The 19,605-nt window shown below is 37.2% G+C and overlaps 1 protein-coding gene and 2 pseudogenes across 1 annotated transcript in view; 2 read left to right on the top strand and 1 right to left on the bottom strand.

Moving 5' to 3' along the window:
- The first annotated feature begins 514 nt into the window (after positions 1–514).
- Positions 515–615, top strand: LOC122232894 (annotated as a pseudogene).
- Positions 616–9,731: 9,116 nt separating this feature from the next.
- The window catches only part of DSC1 (desmocollin 1), a 28,353-nt gene continuing 18,479 nt past the window's right edge, over positions 9,732–19,605 (bottom strand). Inside the window, exons 13-17 of the mRNA XM_015542481.2 lie at positions 16,031–16,243; positions 14,318–14,560; positions 12,570–12,688; positions 11,827–12,072; positions 9,732–10,955 (exon numbers count right to left, since the gene is read on the bottom strand). Coding sequence (XP_015397967.2) covers positions 10,758–10,955; positions 11,827–12,072; positions 12,570–12,688; positions 14,318–14,560; positions 16,031–16,243 — 1,019 coding nt within the window. The 3' untranslated portion in view covers positions 9,732–10,757. The remainder of the gene's footprint in view (positions 10,956–11,826; positions 12,073–12,569; positions 12,689–14,317; positions 14,561–16,030; positions 16,244–19,605) is intronic.
- Positions 15,360–15,830, top strand: LOC102972322 (annotated as a pseudogene).

Consider the following 19,605-nt stretch of genomic DNA (forward strand, 5'->3'; position numbering starts at 1 on the left):
GGATCCTGTTTCTGATTCTATGTCTCATTCTCTCTCTGCCCCTCTGCTGCTCATGGTCTCTCTCTCTCTCTCAAACAAAACAAAAACATTAAAAAAAGAACGTTCTGGAATGCTTGCACATGGTAGGTGCTCAATAAATGTCTCCAAAAACCATTTATTGAGTTCCCTCTATGTGTTATGCACTGTTCTAGGCACAAAGATCCCTTCCTTGGTGGAGCTTACACTCCAATGCAGGGAGAGGAGAGGAAACAATAAACAATGAACACAATGAACAAGTAAATTCTATTTTATGCCAAATGACAATGTAATTCATTTGACATTGAAACTCATGTAGTGCAGAGAGCCACAGACTTCAATGCCTTCAGGGGCCAGAAAAGAAATCAAAATAAATATGCCAGGTTGGATGAAAAAAACAGCCCTTTTTAATTATTCTGCTTTTGAGAAAGATAAGAATACAGACAATATGACTCTTTTCTCTTCCTAAATCTACCTTCAAAAAATGATAGTACAGGGCTTGCTTCCGCGACACACGTATGAAAATTGGGACGATACAGAGGATGAGCATGGTCCCTGTGCAAGGATGACACTCAAATTCGTGAAGCATTCCATATTTAAAAAGAAAGAAGGAAGGAAGGAAGAAAGGAAGAAAGAAAGAGAAGAAAGAAAGAAAGAAAGAAAAAGAAAGAAAGAAAGAAAGAAAGGGAGGGAGGGAGGAGGGAATAGTACAAGTGTCATAACAAATGGTAGTTGGCACCCTTCCTATCTGAGACACGAATGGCAAGCTTCACAGGTCACCGGCATCGGCAGAGGGCACTGGGAATGCCACTTTTTCACTTCTAGCCAATTGGTGGCCTTTGGGAACATGGACTCGGGGTCACCAGAACTGCCAAGTCTTCAAGAGAACTCACAAATTTACATTTTGGGTAAAATGTCTTGTTTGGAATACAGCCATGTATTTATAGTTTTTTTCAACTGTAAAAGTTTCCCGTCTTCTCCCTTCCTCCTCCCCTCCAAAATTTGCCAGCTACATCTGGCCAGCAGACATAAGCAAGTTTTAATGTCTAACACACCTTAAATTTTACTTACTTGATTTTTTTAAATATGTTTTTGCTCTGCAGTATTTTGTAAAACTTGGCTAGTGAAAGAGCATGTCTCTTTACTCTAAGTATATAGTCCCTTAACTAATGTATAAGGAATTAATATTTTGTCAAGAATCGTATTGGCCTGGGGCAGAGTGACACTGATTACGAATAAGAAACAATATTCCTCCTGCACATTTGTCCCCAGATTACCTCATATCATTATGAAACCCCTCCCTTACAGTGCCCTGATTTTGTTCAGCTGAAAAACCCTATCTCTCACTCTTTCTTGTTGATAGAGATGAAATTGTGACTAAGTTCTCCCAAGGATATACAGAAGTTGCTGGAGAGAGCTTCTGGAATGCTCCCTAAAAGTCATCTCTTCCTCCTTCCTTTTTTTTTTTTTTTTTTCAGGATGGAGAGAGAGTTCAAGCGGGGCAGAGCAGCAGAGGGAGAGAGAAAGAGAGAGAGAAAGAATGAATTTCAAGCCAACTCCAGGCTCAGCATGGAGCTAGATGTGGGGCTTGATCCCATGACACTGGGATTGTCTTTTTTCCTGTCATAGGCATGGATATGATGGCTGGAGCTGCGTTAGTCATCTTGCGATTGTGGAGCAATTCGTACAAACGATGGTTGAGCAGAAAAAATGAAGGTTCCGAGGACATTAAGAAGCGTCCGTAGAAATCCAAGACTTTGAACTTGTTTTACATTTAGTGAAAATAAACTTTTACATTGTTTAAGACACTTTATTTCTTTTTAAAAAATGTTTATTTATTTTTGAGAGAGAGGCGGGGGGGGAGGGGAAGAGAGAAAGAGAGGCAGAGGATCTGAACGGGGCTCTGCACTGACTGCAGAGAACACAATGTGGGGCTCGGACTCAGAACCGTGAGAACATGACCTGAGCCCAAGTCTGAAGTTTAACCGACTGAGCCACCCGGGCGCCCATAAGCCCCTTTATTTCTGTTACCAAGTAGTCTAAGACCAGTCCTAGCCAATTCACTGGAGTCATTTTTTTTAAATACATTTTTATATAGCCTCTAACATAAAAGAGCAGAATTCCATCTGAGTCAATTAGCATATGGAATCACCATTTGTCATACACTAAAATCATAAAATTGTCTTCTTTGTCACATGCTGAAACCTCTGCAATTTCCTGTGTTTGTCAAACTCAACTTTACTCATTTTGAAGTCTATTTAAGTTGGCATAAGTTTTAGATAATGATAGAAATTCACTGGGGGCACCTGGGTGGCTCAGTCGCTTGAGTGTCTGACTTCAGCTCAGGTCAGGATCTCCCGGTTTGTGAATTTGAGCCCCGAGTCTGGAGCCTGCTTCAGACTCTCTCTCTCTCTCTCTCTCTCTCTCTCTCTCACTCTCTCTCTCTCTCTCTCCCCCTTCCCTGCTTGTGCTCTCTCTCTCTCTCTCTCTCTTTCAAAAATAAATAAACGTTAAAAAGATTTTTAAAAATGAAATTCATTAGATTAATAGAAAATAAATTTTAAAAATATTTTTATGTTTATTTATTTTTGAAACAGAGAGAGCACAATAAGGGGAGAGACAGAGAGAGAGAGAGACAGACAGACAGACAGAATCTGAAGCAGGCTCCAGGCTCTGTGCTGTCAGCACAGAGCCCCACGAACCATGAGATCATGACCTGTGCCAAAGTCAGATGCTTGACCGACTGAGCCATCCAGGCCCCCTGGAAAAGAAATTTTATTTACGTTTATTTACCTGAAATTAACTGAAAAATAAGATCATGCCTCAGGCTATTAGAAAGGAGCAAAATATTGAATCTTTCAGACTCATAAGGCAACACATTACTTTGATCACACAATTCATAGGAACAGAGGATGAAGTGGGAAAAGTAGTTCACTACATTTCAAAATCTGTGTCTTGGGGCCCCGGGGTCGCTCTGTCAGTTAAGCATCTGACTCTTGATTGCTGCTCAGGTCACAATCTCACAGTTTGTGAATTTGAGCCCCACACAAGGCTCTGCGCTGCTGGTGTAGAGCCTTGGGATTCGGTCTCTCTCCCTCGCTTTCTGCCCCTCCCACACTTGCACTGTCTCTGTCTCTCTCAAAATAAATAAACTTTAAATATATATACCTATATATATTATATAAATATATATACCTATACATATGTAATATATACACCTATATATATTATAGTCGAAAAGATTGAAACAAATGAGATTCGATGACTTATTAAAGATCATACAAGAGGTCTCTTCACTCCTAGATTCACAGGTTCCTACAGACAGGATTCTGACTTTAGAGAGGCTTGAAAAGTCCATTTTCAAGAGATCCAGAAAAGATACCCCTTTCTTGATTTCCACGGAACAATTAGTACTTCATTTTATCTTGAGACAATTTAGAAAACACTGAAATGTCTTCAAGACTAACCATTTTAAAATCTTAGCCAAAAGAAAATGAGTTCCCAAATTTACTGAATCACGCTTTAGGTAAATCAATTATTCCCATTCAATCTCTGTTCTCTCCTTATATCAGACTAAGATTCGGCTTTATTTAACAGGAAACCTAAAAAGTCATTGCTTAAACACACAAAGGTTTATTCACTCAAGTGAACAAGTCTAAAGGTAGGAAATCCAGGACAGGTTTGGGGCTCCACAAAGTTATCAGGGATCCAGGCTCCTTCTATCTTTATGCTCCCCCATTCTCCATGGTTATTGATTGCTTTCAATATGAAACTCATAACAGGGTTACGTGAGCACTGGGCATCACATCTGTGTTCTAGGCATCATGAAATACAACTGGGGGAAGCAGGGGTACCTGGCTGCCTTCATGGGTAGAGTATGTGACTCTTGATCTTGGGGTTGCGAGTTCAAGCCCCACATTGTATGTAGAGCTTACTTAAAACAAAATACAAATGGAGGAAAAAAAAAACGTCTTCCAGATGAATCAGCTCCTTTAAGACCCCTACTCAGAAATCTTATACACAGCATTTCACTTACTTCTCACTGACCAGAATTTAAGGTATGCCACACTCGGTTCAAGGGCGTTGGGAAATCAGGGTCTCTTCGCTGGGCACATAACCACACTGAATGAAATCAGAGCTCTGTCTGTAATGAAGAACTAAGTTAGGAGATGGTTGGTTGACAGCCAGCAGTCTCTGCCATGGCCCTCACAAAATATCAAGGGACATGAGTTTCTAAATGGCAACTGTCTTCTTAATGTTTAACTTCAAATATATTTAATATAAAAACATCTATACCGAATTAATATTTAAAATTCGTGGTTAATATTGAACACATTTAATAATTACTTACATTCTTTATTTCTATTTTGTTATATATTTAATACTAATAAGGCACCATATTAAATTAAAAAAATTAAAACAACTCTGGTGCTTACTTTGACAGCACATGTACTAAAAATGGGGTGTCTGGGTGGCTCAGTTGGTTAAGCGTCAACTCTTAGCTTCAGCTCAGGTCATGATCTTACAGTTTCATGTGTTTGAGCCCAGCATCGGGCTCAACACTAGCAGCGAGGAGCTTGCTTGGAATTCTGTCCCTCTCTCTCCACCCCTCCCTGACTCACGCTATCTCTTTCTCTCTCAAAATAAACTTAAAAACAACACAAAACAAAACAAAGAAACAAACAAAAACAACTCTGAAAGTTTGTCTCAATTTTCTTCTACCTAGTCTGAAACAAAAAGAAATAATCATGACAGAATTTGGTTACTTAATATAACACAACTGGTTCTGACAGGCTCTCAGCCACACCTATAATACTCAAAGTCAGCTACACCCAGAAAAAGAAAACCTTAAAAACGTACATGGAGATAAATTGGCTCAGTAAGAAAAGCGTACATTAAGACAGCCATTCACCAAAATAAAATCAGGAAACTGTGAATGTATTGCTTAAATTATCAGGATTATTCAGGTTGGTTTTCAAACATCATTTGGTTAATTTTATTGGATAGGCTTGATCAAAACTCATTAGTATCAAAATGTGATTTTTTTAAAATTATGGGTTAGCAGTATTAATTTACTAAGTAAAGTGACAATGAGCATGTCATTTACCTAAATTTGGTTACCTTGTGTGTTATCGTATACTCTCCAATGCAAAGCACTCAGGTATGAAGTTCGCAGAGTCAATTATCCAGCTACAGAAGAACACAGAGTGGGTGGTTCTGCTTTATGGATGGCGAGAGGCAAGCAGTCTTGAATTTGGGCCACCAAGTGAGCTGGGACAATTTCCCTACCACACGGTAGCCACAGACCTGATGCCTGAGGCTACTTGTGCAGCTCATGGGTTCCTCTTGCAGGAACCTACTTGCAGGTTCCTCTCAAGGGATCATTTACATGCTATTCAAGGTTTCAGGTGCATACAGATCTCCTGGGGATCTTGTTGAAAAGCACATTATGATTCAATAGGTCTGGGGGTGGGGCCCGAATCCACTTTCCTCAGATGGAGCCCAAGTAGCAAAGAGCTGGTACAGAGGTGAATTTGATAATACATCAGCCACTCCAGGAGAACCTTAAACCCAGTGTTTCCTATTTAATGGGTCTGGGGGGACAGACCCCAAAATTAGCATTTCTAACATAATCCTTTGTGATGTTGATGCTGCCGGTCTCAGAATCGCATATCAAGAACCACTAATAATAGAATTTCAGTATGGATCTCAAACAGGTGAGAAATATGGTGGGCGTAGACAGTAACAAATCTATCTTGTAAAATACCTACTATGGATGAAATGTCTTTGTGAATTTGGATTTCAGATTTTATAGAACTGGACTATATAAATGTCACCCACCCTTAAATCCTGAATTTTCTACATACATCAGGAGAGGCAAAGCCAACGTAAAGAAATTCTTTCATTTCCACTTTGGATTAGAGAGTTCCTTTTAGATTTTCTTGTACTATACTTGGCAGAAAATACTACTACCTGAACTTTTGGCATGAATTCTAGGTCAAACCTTAGCTATCTCCAGCGAAGTTTTGAAGCTTTTTTTAACATTAATAATTCCATATTATAGCATTTAAAGGTCCCTAAACATAGGCGAATAAGAACATTCCAAAATTATAGGTATTATTTATTGCACACTGACAACTAATTATTTTAAATGTTGAAGTCCTCAGGGTGCCTGGGTGGCTCAGTAGGTTGGTTAAGCATCTGACTCTTGATTTCAGCTCAGGTAATGATCTCACAGTTCATGAGTTTGAGCCCAGCATTGAGCTCTGTGCACACAGAGTCTGCTTGAGATTTTCTCTCTCTCTCTCTCTCTCTCTCTCTCTCTCAAAATAAACTTTAATGTTGAAGTCCAGGGGCACCTGGATGGCTCAATTGGTTAAGCATCCTACTTCGGCTCAGGTCACAATCTCACAGTTTGTGGGTTCGAGCCCCGTGTCCAGCTCTGTGCTGACAGCTCAGAACCTAGAACCTGTTGGGGATTCTGTGTCTCCCTCTCTCTCTGCCCCTCCCCTGCTTGTGCTCTGTCTCTCTCTGTCTCAAAAGTAAATAAACATTGAAAATAAATAAATAAATAAAATAAATACACATTAAAAATTTTTTTTGTAAATGTTGAGGTCCTATGTATCGTTGGGCCAAATACAGAGAAAGGCCATACTTGTTTCTAATTTTTTTTTTTTCCTCTATAATCTGGAAATAACTTTTAACTCTGTAGATTGGTGTTTTCAAGGGACATTTTATTCTTATCAAAAAACTTACTTTAGCGGCTCCTGGGTGGTTCAGTGGTTGGCTGGATTTCATCTCAGGTCACAATCCCAGGGTCGTGGCATCTAGACCGCCATCAGGCTCTGTTGAGCATAGAGCCTGCTTGGGATTCTTCTCTCTCTCTGCCCCTTTCACTCTCTCTCTCTAAAAATTAAGAAAACAACAAAACAACAAAAAAACTACTTTGAATAGTATGGGGGGAACTTCAGGGTGGCTTAGTAGGTTAGGCATCAGACTCTTGATTTCCGTTCAAGTCAGGATCTCACAATGCCCCGCCCCTGCCTCCCCATGGTGTTCTCTTTCGCTTTGTCTCTCTTAAAAAAAAAAAAAAAAAAATAGTGTTGGAAAAGAAACAACAGGCCCAAAATGGAGTCATTTGCCCCTAGGATGGCAACCCATGACTTAATTTCAGTTTCAAACTCTCCCAGAAATGTGACCTTTAAAGAGTCAATCTGAAATTTCCTGATCAGCATTACTGAGATAATCTGCATAAGACCCTTGCCTGGCTTTTCTTTTGCTAATGACTTTCTCCTTTCCCCCCACCCCCCACCCTCACACTCTCCTTTTGCCTATAAAAACTTTCCATTTTGCACAATTGTAGCGTCTGTCTATGGTATACTAGTGGGGCAGCTGACAAATTCATGAGTTCTTGAATAAAGCCATTTACATTCTCTAATTTACTCAAAGTTTTGTTCTTTTTTTTTTTTAATGTTTATTTATTTATTTTTGAGAAAGAGAGAGAAAGAGAGAAAGAGACAGACAGTGGAAGAGGGGCAGAGAGAGAGAGAGAAGAGAGAGGGAGACAGAGAATCCCAAGCAGGCTCCGCAGCTTAAGTGCAGGGCCCAATGTAGGGCCCATGAACCAGGAGATCATGACCTGAGCCAAAACCAAAAGGCAGACACTTAACCGAGCCACCCAGGTGCCCCATAAAGTTTTGTTCTTTAACAGTGAAGATTTTTAAATAATCTGATCAATATCTACAAAATGTGTGTTATGAATGTACTTCATATATTTGTTTTTATGATGCTTCTTAGTCTATTTGTAGGGCCGCCTGGGTGGCTCGGTTAAGGCTCCGGTAGGGCTCTGTGCTGACAGCTCAGAGCCTGGAGCCTGCTTCCAATTCTGTGTCTCCTTCTTTCTGCCCCTCCTCTGTTCATACTCTGTCTCTCTCTCTCTCTCTCAAAAATAAATAAACATTAAAAAAAAAAACCTGTCTATTTGAATAGTTGGAAGTGGTAATTTTATTGTTAGTGGTAAGGATTTCAGATTGTGGTTATTCTTATTTTTTTTTTAATGCAACACTACCAAAGAGTTTTTTAAATCATGCTCAATTTTACTGAACCTTACAAAATATACAGGGGTCCATCCATTCTTAGTAATGTTTTCCCCTGCTACAGTTTTATTTTCTTTTCCCTGTGTAAGCAGAAAGCCAAATGTAGTATCTGGACAAATGGAATGTTCCTTTGGATTTACTAGAAGAGCAGATAAGAGACCAGAGATGTTTAGCAATAACACGGTCTGTTTTGTTTCATTACCCTAATCTAACCAAGGGTTTTCTACTGGAACAGGACTTTTAAAGCTAAGACACCACAAAATGGAGTTGGCTTTTCTTTTCTGTGATCATAAAAATCCTCAACTCTAAAACATCTATTGTGAGCAATTTCCAAATAACACAGCATATTCCATTTTCTAAAAGTAAGCATAAGCATAGATACCAAGTTTAATAAAACATTTTTAATCAACTCAGGGAAAATGAAAGCTTGGCAAAGTTAAAGAGGTATTTAACAAAGCCAATTATTATAGCAATTATATCAATTTTCATCTATCTTGGTGCTCCCAAGGAATTTTTTCACATGAAATACTTTGAGATCTGAATCAAGATAAGAAAAATTTAATTGTATATTTTCCCTAACTACAGATTTAATTACAGAAAAACAATTCATACCGATTCACTTATTGACAATTGATGGTTAACTTATATGAAATAATCCATAAAATACAATGTTTTATTAACAAACTAAATTGGTCAACAGTACAATGGAGTTTCATAAATTTTCTCAGTCATACAAATAACATTTAATTTTGAGTGTAAACAGAGAATGTGAATTTCCTAAATAAAAGACAAGTCATAGTTCCTCCGTGAGATAATTTTTAATAATATTTGAAAATATTTATAATAGCCAAAACTGCTTAAACAAATTCATTTTCCACACCTTCTAACAATTCTGCTAATATTTTTAAAGTGTCTTATTTTGCTAACCTTTGGCCTCTAATTGTACTTTAAGTTCAGATATAAAATTTCTCTTTCCTATTTAAGTAAACGTAAGAAATGAAAACATAAACTAACACATATAAGTTAATGTTCAGCTAAAGATTTTTAATTGTTCAAAAAACATTCTGCACCTATATTCAAGAATATAACATGGCATGAATATATTCCAAATTTTAACATTATATGTAAGAATTTCAAAACTGGTACTATTCTTAGCATAATATATGTCAGACAACAGAAATTGCATTACCCCCCAAAATTATTTTACTCACAATTGCTATAAAAATCATACATTGTTGGCATCCTATAAAATAAAATCTTATTTATTAAAATTACTTTTTTATTCTGCTCTAATATCCAATTTCACATCAAGAAACACCTTTAATTCAAAGCGGTAATTGAGAATCAGAGGACTAATTACAAAATTTTACTTACAAAATTTTAAAAAATCACCACTCTTTTTTCAATTTTTAACCAGTTAATAGATTTTTTAAAAAGAAACATTTTTTTTGTCTGAATGAGAAATTTCCGTGTGATATATACTGTCACTGTAAATTTATAGAGTTTGGCACAGAGACTATTAAAATATTATTTAAATGGATATTATTTCTAAATTAATTAATGGAATATCCTATTAAGATGTTATATATTCAAAATAATTTATTAACTCGTGTCCATTTATCCATCATTCATTTCAATGGTTTAACATTTACATGCCAGAAATTCATTATTTCTGATTTTCAATTTTCTTAAAGTAATTACCAATGTAAGCAGAGTATTAAATTCTATCACGGATGCTCATTCCATTTTTAGCATATTTAAAGGTCTAAGCACCATGGATCAGGGTTGCAAGTCTAATGCCTTCCAGGCTGGTTTCACAAATGCTTGAAGATGGTGGGCCTCTGTCAAACTAGAGAGTGCATGTTCTTGCCAAGGTATTTACATTTTAAAAAGGTAATAGTACATCCTCCCATCTGATCCTTACAAAATCTCTGTGGCTCAAATTGCCCTGAGAGCTTCTTCTGCTCCTGTCTTTCCCACAGTCTAGAAGCTGTAGGAATCTGATTACACATCCATATAGACAGAGATCCAAGGACCAAGCGCTGAAGGCCCCTGAAAGCAAACAGTACTGGGAACACCTCCGCAGGGTGAAAAGTGTAGTGAGAAATGAACACCTATTTACCAAACTGAAGACTGTACCAAAGAATATTTAAAAATCCTTCAATACATAGCCACTCAGGTAGAGGAATCAATTCTCTGGCACCAAAGACAATATTTCTAAGAGAGTTTCTAAGAGCAACCTCCCCATGGTGTTGAAGAAAATATTTAATTTTCATCTAAAATTAAAATTCATTTCTCATTTGCCTCCACAATACCCAGCTCTCCCACCATCCACTCCTATAGCATACAGGGTACCATAAATTCCCACACGGAAGATGAAAGAAAGCACACAGCACAGTGCTGAAAAGGGCAATATATACATGCATATAAAAGAAAATTAACACATGAAACTTCTATTTCTAGAGAACATGGAAGTTATATCAGACGAGGAGAATTTAGAGGAGTTTTGTATTTATAGTATCCTTATCTATACATGACTTGAAGTTTACCTCCAATAAACAAACATTAGCAGATGCTGCTATCATTTTACATTTAATAAACTCCTGCATATGCATTTGTAGATGTTTCTCCATTAAAACGCACATTTTATTTCTTGACACACGTCTTTGCTAGCGTCCTAAATTTGGGTTCCAGATGATCAAGAAACTCAAGCCCTTCTTCTTCCTGCCGATCACTGCAGCAGCCTACAGAGCCGGCCACAGACCCTTTTCCTTCATAGTTATACGAACGAACGTAGTCTTCGGAATGTTTATGCTCCTCGTCTTGTCCACACAGATACACCTTCTGTGTCAAAAAAGAGCACAGTTTATTATTTTTTAAAAAACACCTAAACATATTAGCTTAAAAATAATGTCTTTGATTTACCTTTTACTGTTTAATTTTTAATCAGAGTGTGTCCTCTAACGGATTCCTACATATAAAAAATGCACATGATTGGTCTGTATTCTATTCATTCTGAAAATATAGCAGATATATAAATGCTCCTAGTGAACACATTTATGAAACTTAAAGCTACACACATATCACAAAGCTAACTTACAATTTCCCATTTGACATAAGATTTGCATAGTTGCAGCGTATCTTTGTAATTTCCTCACGTATCTGGGGGACCAATATAGGTTATGATTCTTCTGTTTATACATTATTATATAGTGATAATAATGTAATATATTAAAGTGGCTAATATTAGTCAATATTGATTAATCTGAACATAAAACAAGGAACTAACACCCAAAATAAAAACTTAACAGTCTACCTGATTGATGCTGGTAGCCGGTACTTAATGACTACACAGAAGATTTAATACACCAAAAAATATTTACAATTTATGATCAGTCCACATAAATCTTTCACTCCAGGTGATCTTCCTGCTAATTTGGGGGGAAGAAGCTATTGGTCTTTTTATACTTCCTAAACATGTCTACATATGCCACTCCTAGATGGTTCTGTAGTTTCATAAATGTTATTTTAAAAATTAAACTTTAAAAGATCATTTTGCCTTTGGGTTTGGGCCTGAAATCTGTATCTATGGTAATTAAACACTAAAAAGGTGATGAGTTCTAGGTGCATGGAGAGTAAAACTTTTGGGAAATCCTGACTTATAAATCGTGTTTAAACTCTCATGTAATATCATCTTGAAGACATCGGCACTCACTTCGCCAAGCCGAGGTTGGGTGAAGCTGTGCCAGTCTGTGTATGTGTATCTGCCAGCATCCTGTCCTGCTCCCTTGACCGATTCCAAGGTCTGATGTCCACCTCCTTTGCTGGACTCCAAAGTGTAGCCGCCTTTGACCATCTCAAAGCTTTGCTGTGTTTTGACTCCTTGGCCACCAAGAGTGCCACCAGACATGCTTGTGTCACAAATGTTGGATGTCTGTGTGGGCAGTCTAATATTTGCTTCCTAAAAATAAAGTTAGAGTTATAAAATGAATGAGTCAAATTGAAGCTAACAGTTTGCTTTCATTTCTTCCCCACCAAAATTCACGTATTGAGGTCCTAATCCTCAGGGTCTTAGAATGTAATTTGTTTGAAAACAGGTCATTAGATATGCATTTAGTTAAACTAAGATGAGGTCATACTCAACTAGGGTGGGTCCCTAATCCAAAGGCCAAATTTAAACACAGACATGCACACATGGAGAGAATGCCAGCCGAAGATGTGATTTATGTTGCCATAATACAGGAACTACCAGTTTGTGATTCTTTGCAGTCCTGTGAAACTAATACAATAGAATCATGAAGTTTAAATGAATTAATGTATGCAGGTCATGTGAAATTCTGCTTGGCATAGTAAGTGTTCAATAAACATTAGCTGTTATTATTATTACTGTTACTACATGATAATCAACTGTTATCATCCATCACCAAACAATTCATAGGAAAGTGAAATCTAATTTACCATCACTTCTTCTCCAGGTCCTTCAGTATTTGACACAATTAAATTTTGCTGGGCTACATCTGGAAAACATTTCTTTACTGTTCTCTTAGCAGTAACACAGAAACAAGTAAACAGAATACCTAAAAAATAAAAAGCATTTAAGTAAAATAGTATTTTTTTCATGCAAGTATATATTAAATCATTTAAATTGTATGATTTTTCTTTTAAGTTTCTTCACAGAACTTTAAAAAAATTTTGTTCCATAAATTTAGATCTCTTTGGGTCATAAAATTTAAAACAGAATATTAACAAATGTATTCGTATATAGACCATCTCTGTCTTATTGAGATTAGTAGGCTAAATGAGAAAGAAATCAATAAAAAGTAATAAGGATGAAGTGAGCATAGTTTATTAACAAGTCTCTTCCCAAGTTCAGAATTAACTTCAATGATTCTCTTATTTCCTCCACACTCAAACGGCAACTCCCTTTGATGGAAATTTAAGCTTGTATTGTTGGTACTTAAAATCCATACAGAACCCACTTAAAGGGTATTAGGCATAAATACAAACATGTAAGGCATTTACATAAAACCAGTGCCCAATTTTGAAAGTGTATGCCGACTACTAATAGTGCTAAGGGAAACATCCTATTTCACCTGAAACTCAAATCAATGAGTTAAGACACAGTAAAGACTATGGGGAAAGTCTCTAAATGCAGATAGATTATAGAGTAAAATAAACTGTTAAAAAAGAAAGGAAAGGGAGTGTGAGTGGAAGGAAGGGCACAGAAGTGTGGGGAGTGATTTCCATCAATTTTGCATCTCTAAAACAACAGTTTGAAGAATGCAAAATCTTAACATTCTTTGCATGCATTACTTTTCCTCAGTGGCTTACCATATGACCATTTTCCACACACTGGGTTCCTTTTTGTTTCTTTTTTTAAGAGTTCTAATGTTCTTTTCTTATTTTTTTTTTTTTAAGTTTGTTTGTTTGTTTCTTTGTTTTTAAGTAACTCTACACCCAATGTGGAGCTTAAACTCACCATCCTGAGAGATTAAGGGTTGCCTCCTCTGACTGAGCCAGCCAGGTGCCTCTCATTGGAGTCTTCTTAAGATGTATGTTAAATCATGGCGCCTGGGTGGCTCAGTCAGTTGAGTGTCCCACTCCCGATTTCCACTCAGGTCATGATCTCAAGGTTCATGGGATGGAGCCCCATGTCGGGCTCTGTGTTGACAGTCTGAAACCTACTTGGGATTCTTTCTCTCTCTGTCCCTCCCCCACTCACACACTCTCTCAAAATAAGTAAATAAACTTAAAAAAATGTATGTTAAATCACTTCATTAATAACATTGAGCATAAACATCTAAGCAAGTTTTGGAAGTACTCTTCACTATTCTTTTTGTGCATAAACTTGACTGGTTAAAAGACTGTTTTGTATGGGATGGAATCTTAACATTACTTTTCTACAACCTCTTTATTTTACTTATGGAAAAATGAGCTCAAAGAAGCGGAAATGATTTATCCAGTATCTCACAGCTTATCATTGGAAGAACTAAGGGGACACCTCTGAAAATTACTTTGAATTTAATCTGCTCTTGCTGATAAGTTTCTTCTGTGAATCAGAACCCCAAGTCATATAGTACATACAAGATTTTCAAAAGGACACATTTACCAAAGGCTATAAAGGCCATTAAATAAAGAATTACCATATATATATTTTAAATATTAGATAAAACTTCAACTAATACATTCTAGATAATTATACTTACATAACAGCAATGCAGAACCCAACACCATGGCAAGAATAGCCCATCTTCCAAGTATTACATTTGATGGCTTAAAATCTCTCACATTTTTAATATTCATCTTACAGTCAGATGGGGTTGTACAGTCACATACTCTCACTGTTAACATGTGTTTTGCATCTAAACCATGTCTATCTTTTATTATGATAGGCACAGTATAATAGTTATAGTCAAGAATTTGTCGCTGTCGAAGAATGGCAGTTTTACCTAGAGGGGAAAAAAAGGCAGAGAAAGAATATATTTATATGACTTTTTTTTTTTTTTTTTAAGAGAGAGAGAGAGAGAGAGAGAGACCGCGTGAGCAGGGGAGGGGCAGAGAGAGAGAGGGAGACACAGAATCAGAAGCAGGCTCCAGCCTCCTAGCCGCTTTAGCCTCCTAGCCGTCAGCACAGAGCCTGATGCAGGGCTCGAACTCACAAACTGCAAGATCATGGCTTGAGCTGAGGTCTGACAGTCAACTGACTGAGCCACCCAGGCACCCCTATGACCTTTCAATAGCAATATTATTCTTCCTTGGTATTCTTGGGGTGGAGGGAGGAGGAGAGAAGGTGCAGGATTTAGCTTAAAGGAAAAACGCTAGTGGTTCATTTTTATTTCTTAAAAATGATTTTGATTTCTTGAAAAACTAGGAAAATTAATTAATATTACTCTCCACTTATATTAGGCTAAGCTATACTTAATGTTATTCACATATTATATTTATATGTTTTCTTAAAAGATATTTGGAACAAGAGTCTAAACATAAATATATTATCCATTTCTTTTAAAAAAGTAAGGTATTCAGGCTCCAGGTGGCCTAGTCTGTTAAGCGTCCAACTTTGGCTCAGGTCATGATCTCACAGTTCATGGGTTGGAGCCTCGCATCTGATTCTCTGCTGTCAGCACAGAGCCTGCCTCAGATCTTCTGTCCCCCTCTCCCTCTACTGCTCCCCACCAGTTCTCTCTCTCAAGATAAATAAACTTAAAAAAAAAACAATTAAGGTATTGTTCCTGTCTGGGCTGCAACATGCCATCCACACTGAGGAAAACCCAGAACCTTCGGGGTCACATGAGCCAAAGCCACAGTTGCATTAGCAAGTCCCAGAAGCAGCCAGGAGGCCAGGGTAATAAATAATGCTAGTGACATGCACCACCATAGGATCAACTTCATAGGATCAACTTCGACAAATATCACCTACGTCACTTTGGAAAAGTTGGTAGGAGGCATTACCAGGTAAAGAGGAACCAGAGCTCTGCCCAACTGATAACCTTGATACAGCATGGACTTTAGTCGGTGAGCAGACACGGGTACATGCTGTCAAAAACAAGACTGGAGCTGCTCCCATCACTGATGTGGTCCGATCGGGCTACTGCAAAGTTTTGAGGAAGGGAAAGCTCCCCAGACAGCCTGTCATCGTGAAGGCCAGGTTCTCCAGTAGAAGAGCAGACAAGCTACAGTGGGGTGTGGGGTGAGGGGCTCTGCATCCTGGTAGCCTGAAGCCATGTGGAAAGAGGTTCATTAAAGCTAACAAGAGTTTTTCAAAAATAAATAAATAAAAGGCAAGGTATTACCTTTTTGGGGGGATCAATAAAATAATTTCCTAAAATGAATGCTTATCATAATGAACTAAAGTGAATGTCAACATCATCAGCCATCCTAAGTTCCTAATGATTAGAAGATTAAGCAGAATTACATACCATCTTTTGTTTCTAAATTCCAAAGTTTGTTGGCAGAATTACCCAGAAAGAATTCAAAAGGTGGACCATTCTCAGGTCCATCTGCATCTACAGGTTCGAGAACGGCATAATCCTTAGCATGCTGGCAAATTGTCACTTCTTTATCAATTTGCGGTGGGTGATCGTTATTATCTTCCAGAAGAACTACCAGGGTTCCCGTGCATGATCTGCCAGCTAAGAAAGATTAAAACCAGCATATTTTTTACTTAAGATTTTATTTTCAACATCTCTATGCTACACAGATGACATCTGCTTTCTACTGGCTATCTGAACTTGAATTTCACACACTTTTTAGAGCACAAATACTATTGCTACAAGTACAAATAGTGACATGCCACTCTTAAAGATTGATGGCTGTATCAGGTATCTTGAGGTGTTTTTTAAAATAAAAAGGTATGAGATTATGAGTAATATCACTACAGAGCAACCAGTTGAAAATAAAATTGATTTCTTACACCTTTCTGAAGAGCATATATTCATCCTGAAAATACAAAGGCTTTGGTCATCAGTCACTTCCTTTGACTTCCTCTCCTGACTCATTTCCTCACATCCTCTTTGCTCAGACTTTGTGAAACTTATCAAACCCACGAGGTGTGCTCCTTCTTGTCTGCTTTGGTACATTCTGTCGCCATGGCTAGGAATACTTTTGTCTTTCTCTTTGCCTGACAAAATCTGGTTATCCTTCAAGAATCCCCTCAAATATCGCCTCCTCGTGAAACTTGCTGTGACTTATATGGACAATGGTAGCAATATTCTCCTTTGAGTTCTCACAACACTTTGCTCATCATTGACTCACACACTGAACTGTGAACATGTTCGTCCTAAGAACTGAGTCATACTCACCTTGATAGCCTATTGATCTTCCCAGCATTTATTCGCTAACTTATAACTTCATACTAACACACTGAACGTAATAGTAATGCTATTACTATTTTATACTTTCCAAAAAACTTAGTTGAATAAACTATAAAAATAAATTTGCACCCCCTCCCTCATTCAATAAATATGTTTTTGACAATAGGAGCTCTTACTCATCTCTAGATGGCCACTGGTATTGTACTAATGCTTTACACATTAAGTCTCCATAAATATTTTTAATGACAACATTGCCCATTATTTGAAGCTCAAAACACAAGTTTAAAATTTATCATTTGTGATAGGATAATAAACTACAATAAATGACAAGCTTTCAAAATTGAAATAAACAGAAAAATAATTGATAAGTTTTCTTTTTTTTGCTTCGAATACCAGTCTAAATTTTGAGCGTATATGTTGAATTTATCATAAACACCACTACAAATCATATATAAATATCACCCATTTTTAGTTTGAAATAAGACTTAGGTGATATCTTGAATGCTTTAGTGATTTTTTTTCTGTTGAATAACTACAAAATTAATTTATTAAAAGTGACTTTTAAATTACTTAACAAAAGGCACCCACTATATACCTATTTAGAAACTATTCTATGTGAACAAATTTTAAAATATCTACAAATAAAAGAAAGATCTAGGCCTTCTAGTAAGAAATCTGCAATAGGATATACACATTTTGATACTTCCAGAAATTTGTAGATAAATCTGAACACAAGTAACAACTTCAAAATCACCAAACTAACAAAGACGTGTTAATTTTCACAATCAATCTAGTTACAGGAACAGAATATAAATGAGAAACAATGAAACATCCTTTTATAGAGAAGACACATCACCTGTGATAATTAACATATTATTCCCTGGGAAGGGGGCCTTATGAAGTATTAAGAGAAGACCTGAACACAAACGAGTGGAAACAATCACAGATGTCACTGCCATTCATTTGAAGTTAAGGGACCTGAATCTCAAACAGTTGGGACAGTGCTACACTAGGCAGAGGGTGTATAAAACAGTGTTTTCTAGAGTGACAGCGGGGAAACCAGCCTGCTTAACAAAGAAGACTAACACAAGAAACAAAGTAAATAAATTGGATTCTAGGAAAGCTAGAAGAATGTCTGGGTCATCATCCTGAAATATTTATGAGCATCAAAAGTAAATGTTCACGTGGAACTATAAGTAGTTACTTATATATTTGGTCCTTGGAAATACAGATTAATGGATTAAAGTTCAAATGAACAAAAGCATTGGTGTCACCCTATCATCTTATATTAATACTTGTAATATCCATGTCTTTATTTCTTCTTGAGCACACCCAGGTTATTCATGAGCCTGGGACATAGAATCTTACAGTTTAGATTTGGCATTTCATTTCCTTGTACTTTTAGCAACCAAAGACAAAGTTAATTTCTCATATTTCTGTTCTCCATATTTTCCTTCTCTTCAAATAGTATTTCATTTTCCTATCACCAAACTTCTTCATTTCTTGAAATCTCCCTTTATCCTTTAATCTGGGCAGCTCTTAACTGATTTCTCCCTCTTATGATATCCATACATTTATGGGGAAAGTTGTCTTACCAAGAACCTCTTATGAGAATATAATAGTCCTCTAATTGGTATCATGTGAGAATTTGCCCAGTGTTATGAAATCTAGTTTTCATGGTAACATGCCTGGTACTTGGAACTTACTAGACTGTCAACATTTGTGGAATAAATGGGGAGAAATAAATCCTTCTGAATGACATAATAATCATGTTCTTGAATCATTCAGATTTCACTTTTGTTTATACAAGAGTAGCAAATCGCCCATGGTTTTAGAGTGGTGGCAACATCATATTTCTCAGCTAATGTTTTCACCATTCTTTGGTAGCTTTTTTGTCCTTCCTATATTCAAAGAACTACATCAAAAGCCTATGTGAGAGATATCAAGAGGAAAGGAAGATCATATGTACATGGTTATGTAATGATAGCCACATTTACATTTTCTTTTAGATTTTGATACCTAAGTATTTTGGACACATGGGAATAACATTTAACAATTGCTTGTTTGTATGTTTTTATGGTATATACATTAGCAATAGTAGCACATGTATACAAACATACTGGCAAATGTAGGGAGGTTGCTGTGTGCGGATCTCAGCCAGTGGATAACCAATTTTGTGGCTGGACTGGCCCTTGTGGTTCTTAGATGATTGCAAGGTGCCATAGCCATCAGGAGGCTTTTGGAGAAAAAAGGTCCTGGAAATTATGTGGCTCAGCTGAGGCCACACAGCAAGGTTGTCGTGGGCAGGAAGAAAAAAAGCAAGCCTGGGGTACTGCTTTTATCGGGGTCAAGAGTTGGGGCTAAGGGTTTCTGGAGCTCATTCTTCACTGGTGAATTTAAAACATTGGAGCAAGAATTCAAAGCCCTGGGAAGTGAAAACACGAGCAACCCCAGTGGTCAGTTCCTGAAAGCAAGCAAGATCTCTAAAATGAAGGAGCGTGGGGTACTGGGATGTGGCTTGGGTCTTTGTCTAGTCTGCTTGGCAGACTAGATGGCAGAAAGCCATCTTTGAAGTGGATGCCTTAGCAATCAAAGCTGAAGTCAGGCAAGCACTTGCATTACAAAACAAACGAAACTGTCAGGGCACACATTACAATGGTGCACATTCAAAAATGGTTTAC

This window comes from Panthera tigris, chromosome D3, assembly GCF_018350195.1.
Source record: "Panthera tigris isolate Pti1 chromosome D3, P.tigris_Pti1_mat1.1, whole genome shotgun sequence".
NCBI lineage: Eukaryota > Metazoa > Chordata > Mammalia > Carnivora > Felidae > Panthera > Panthera tigris.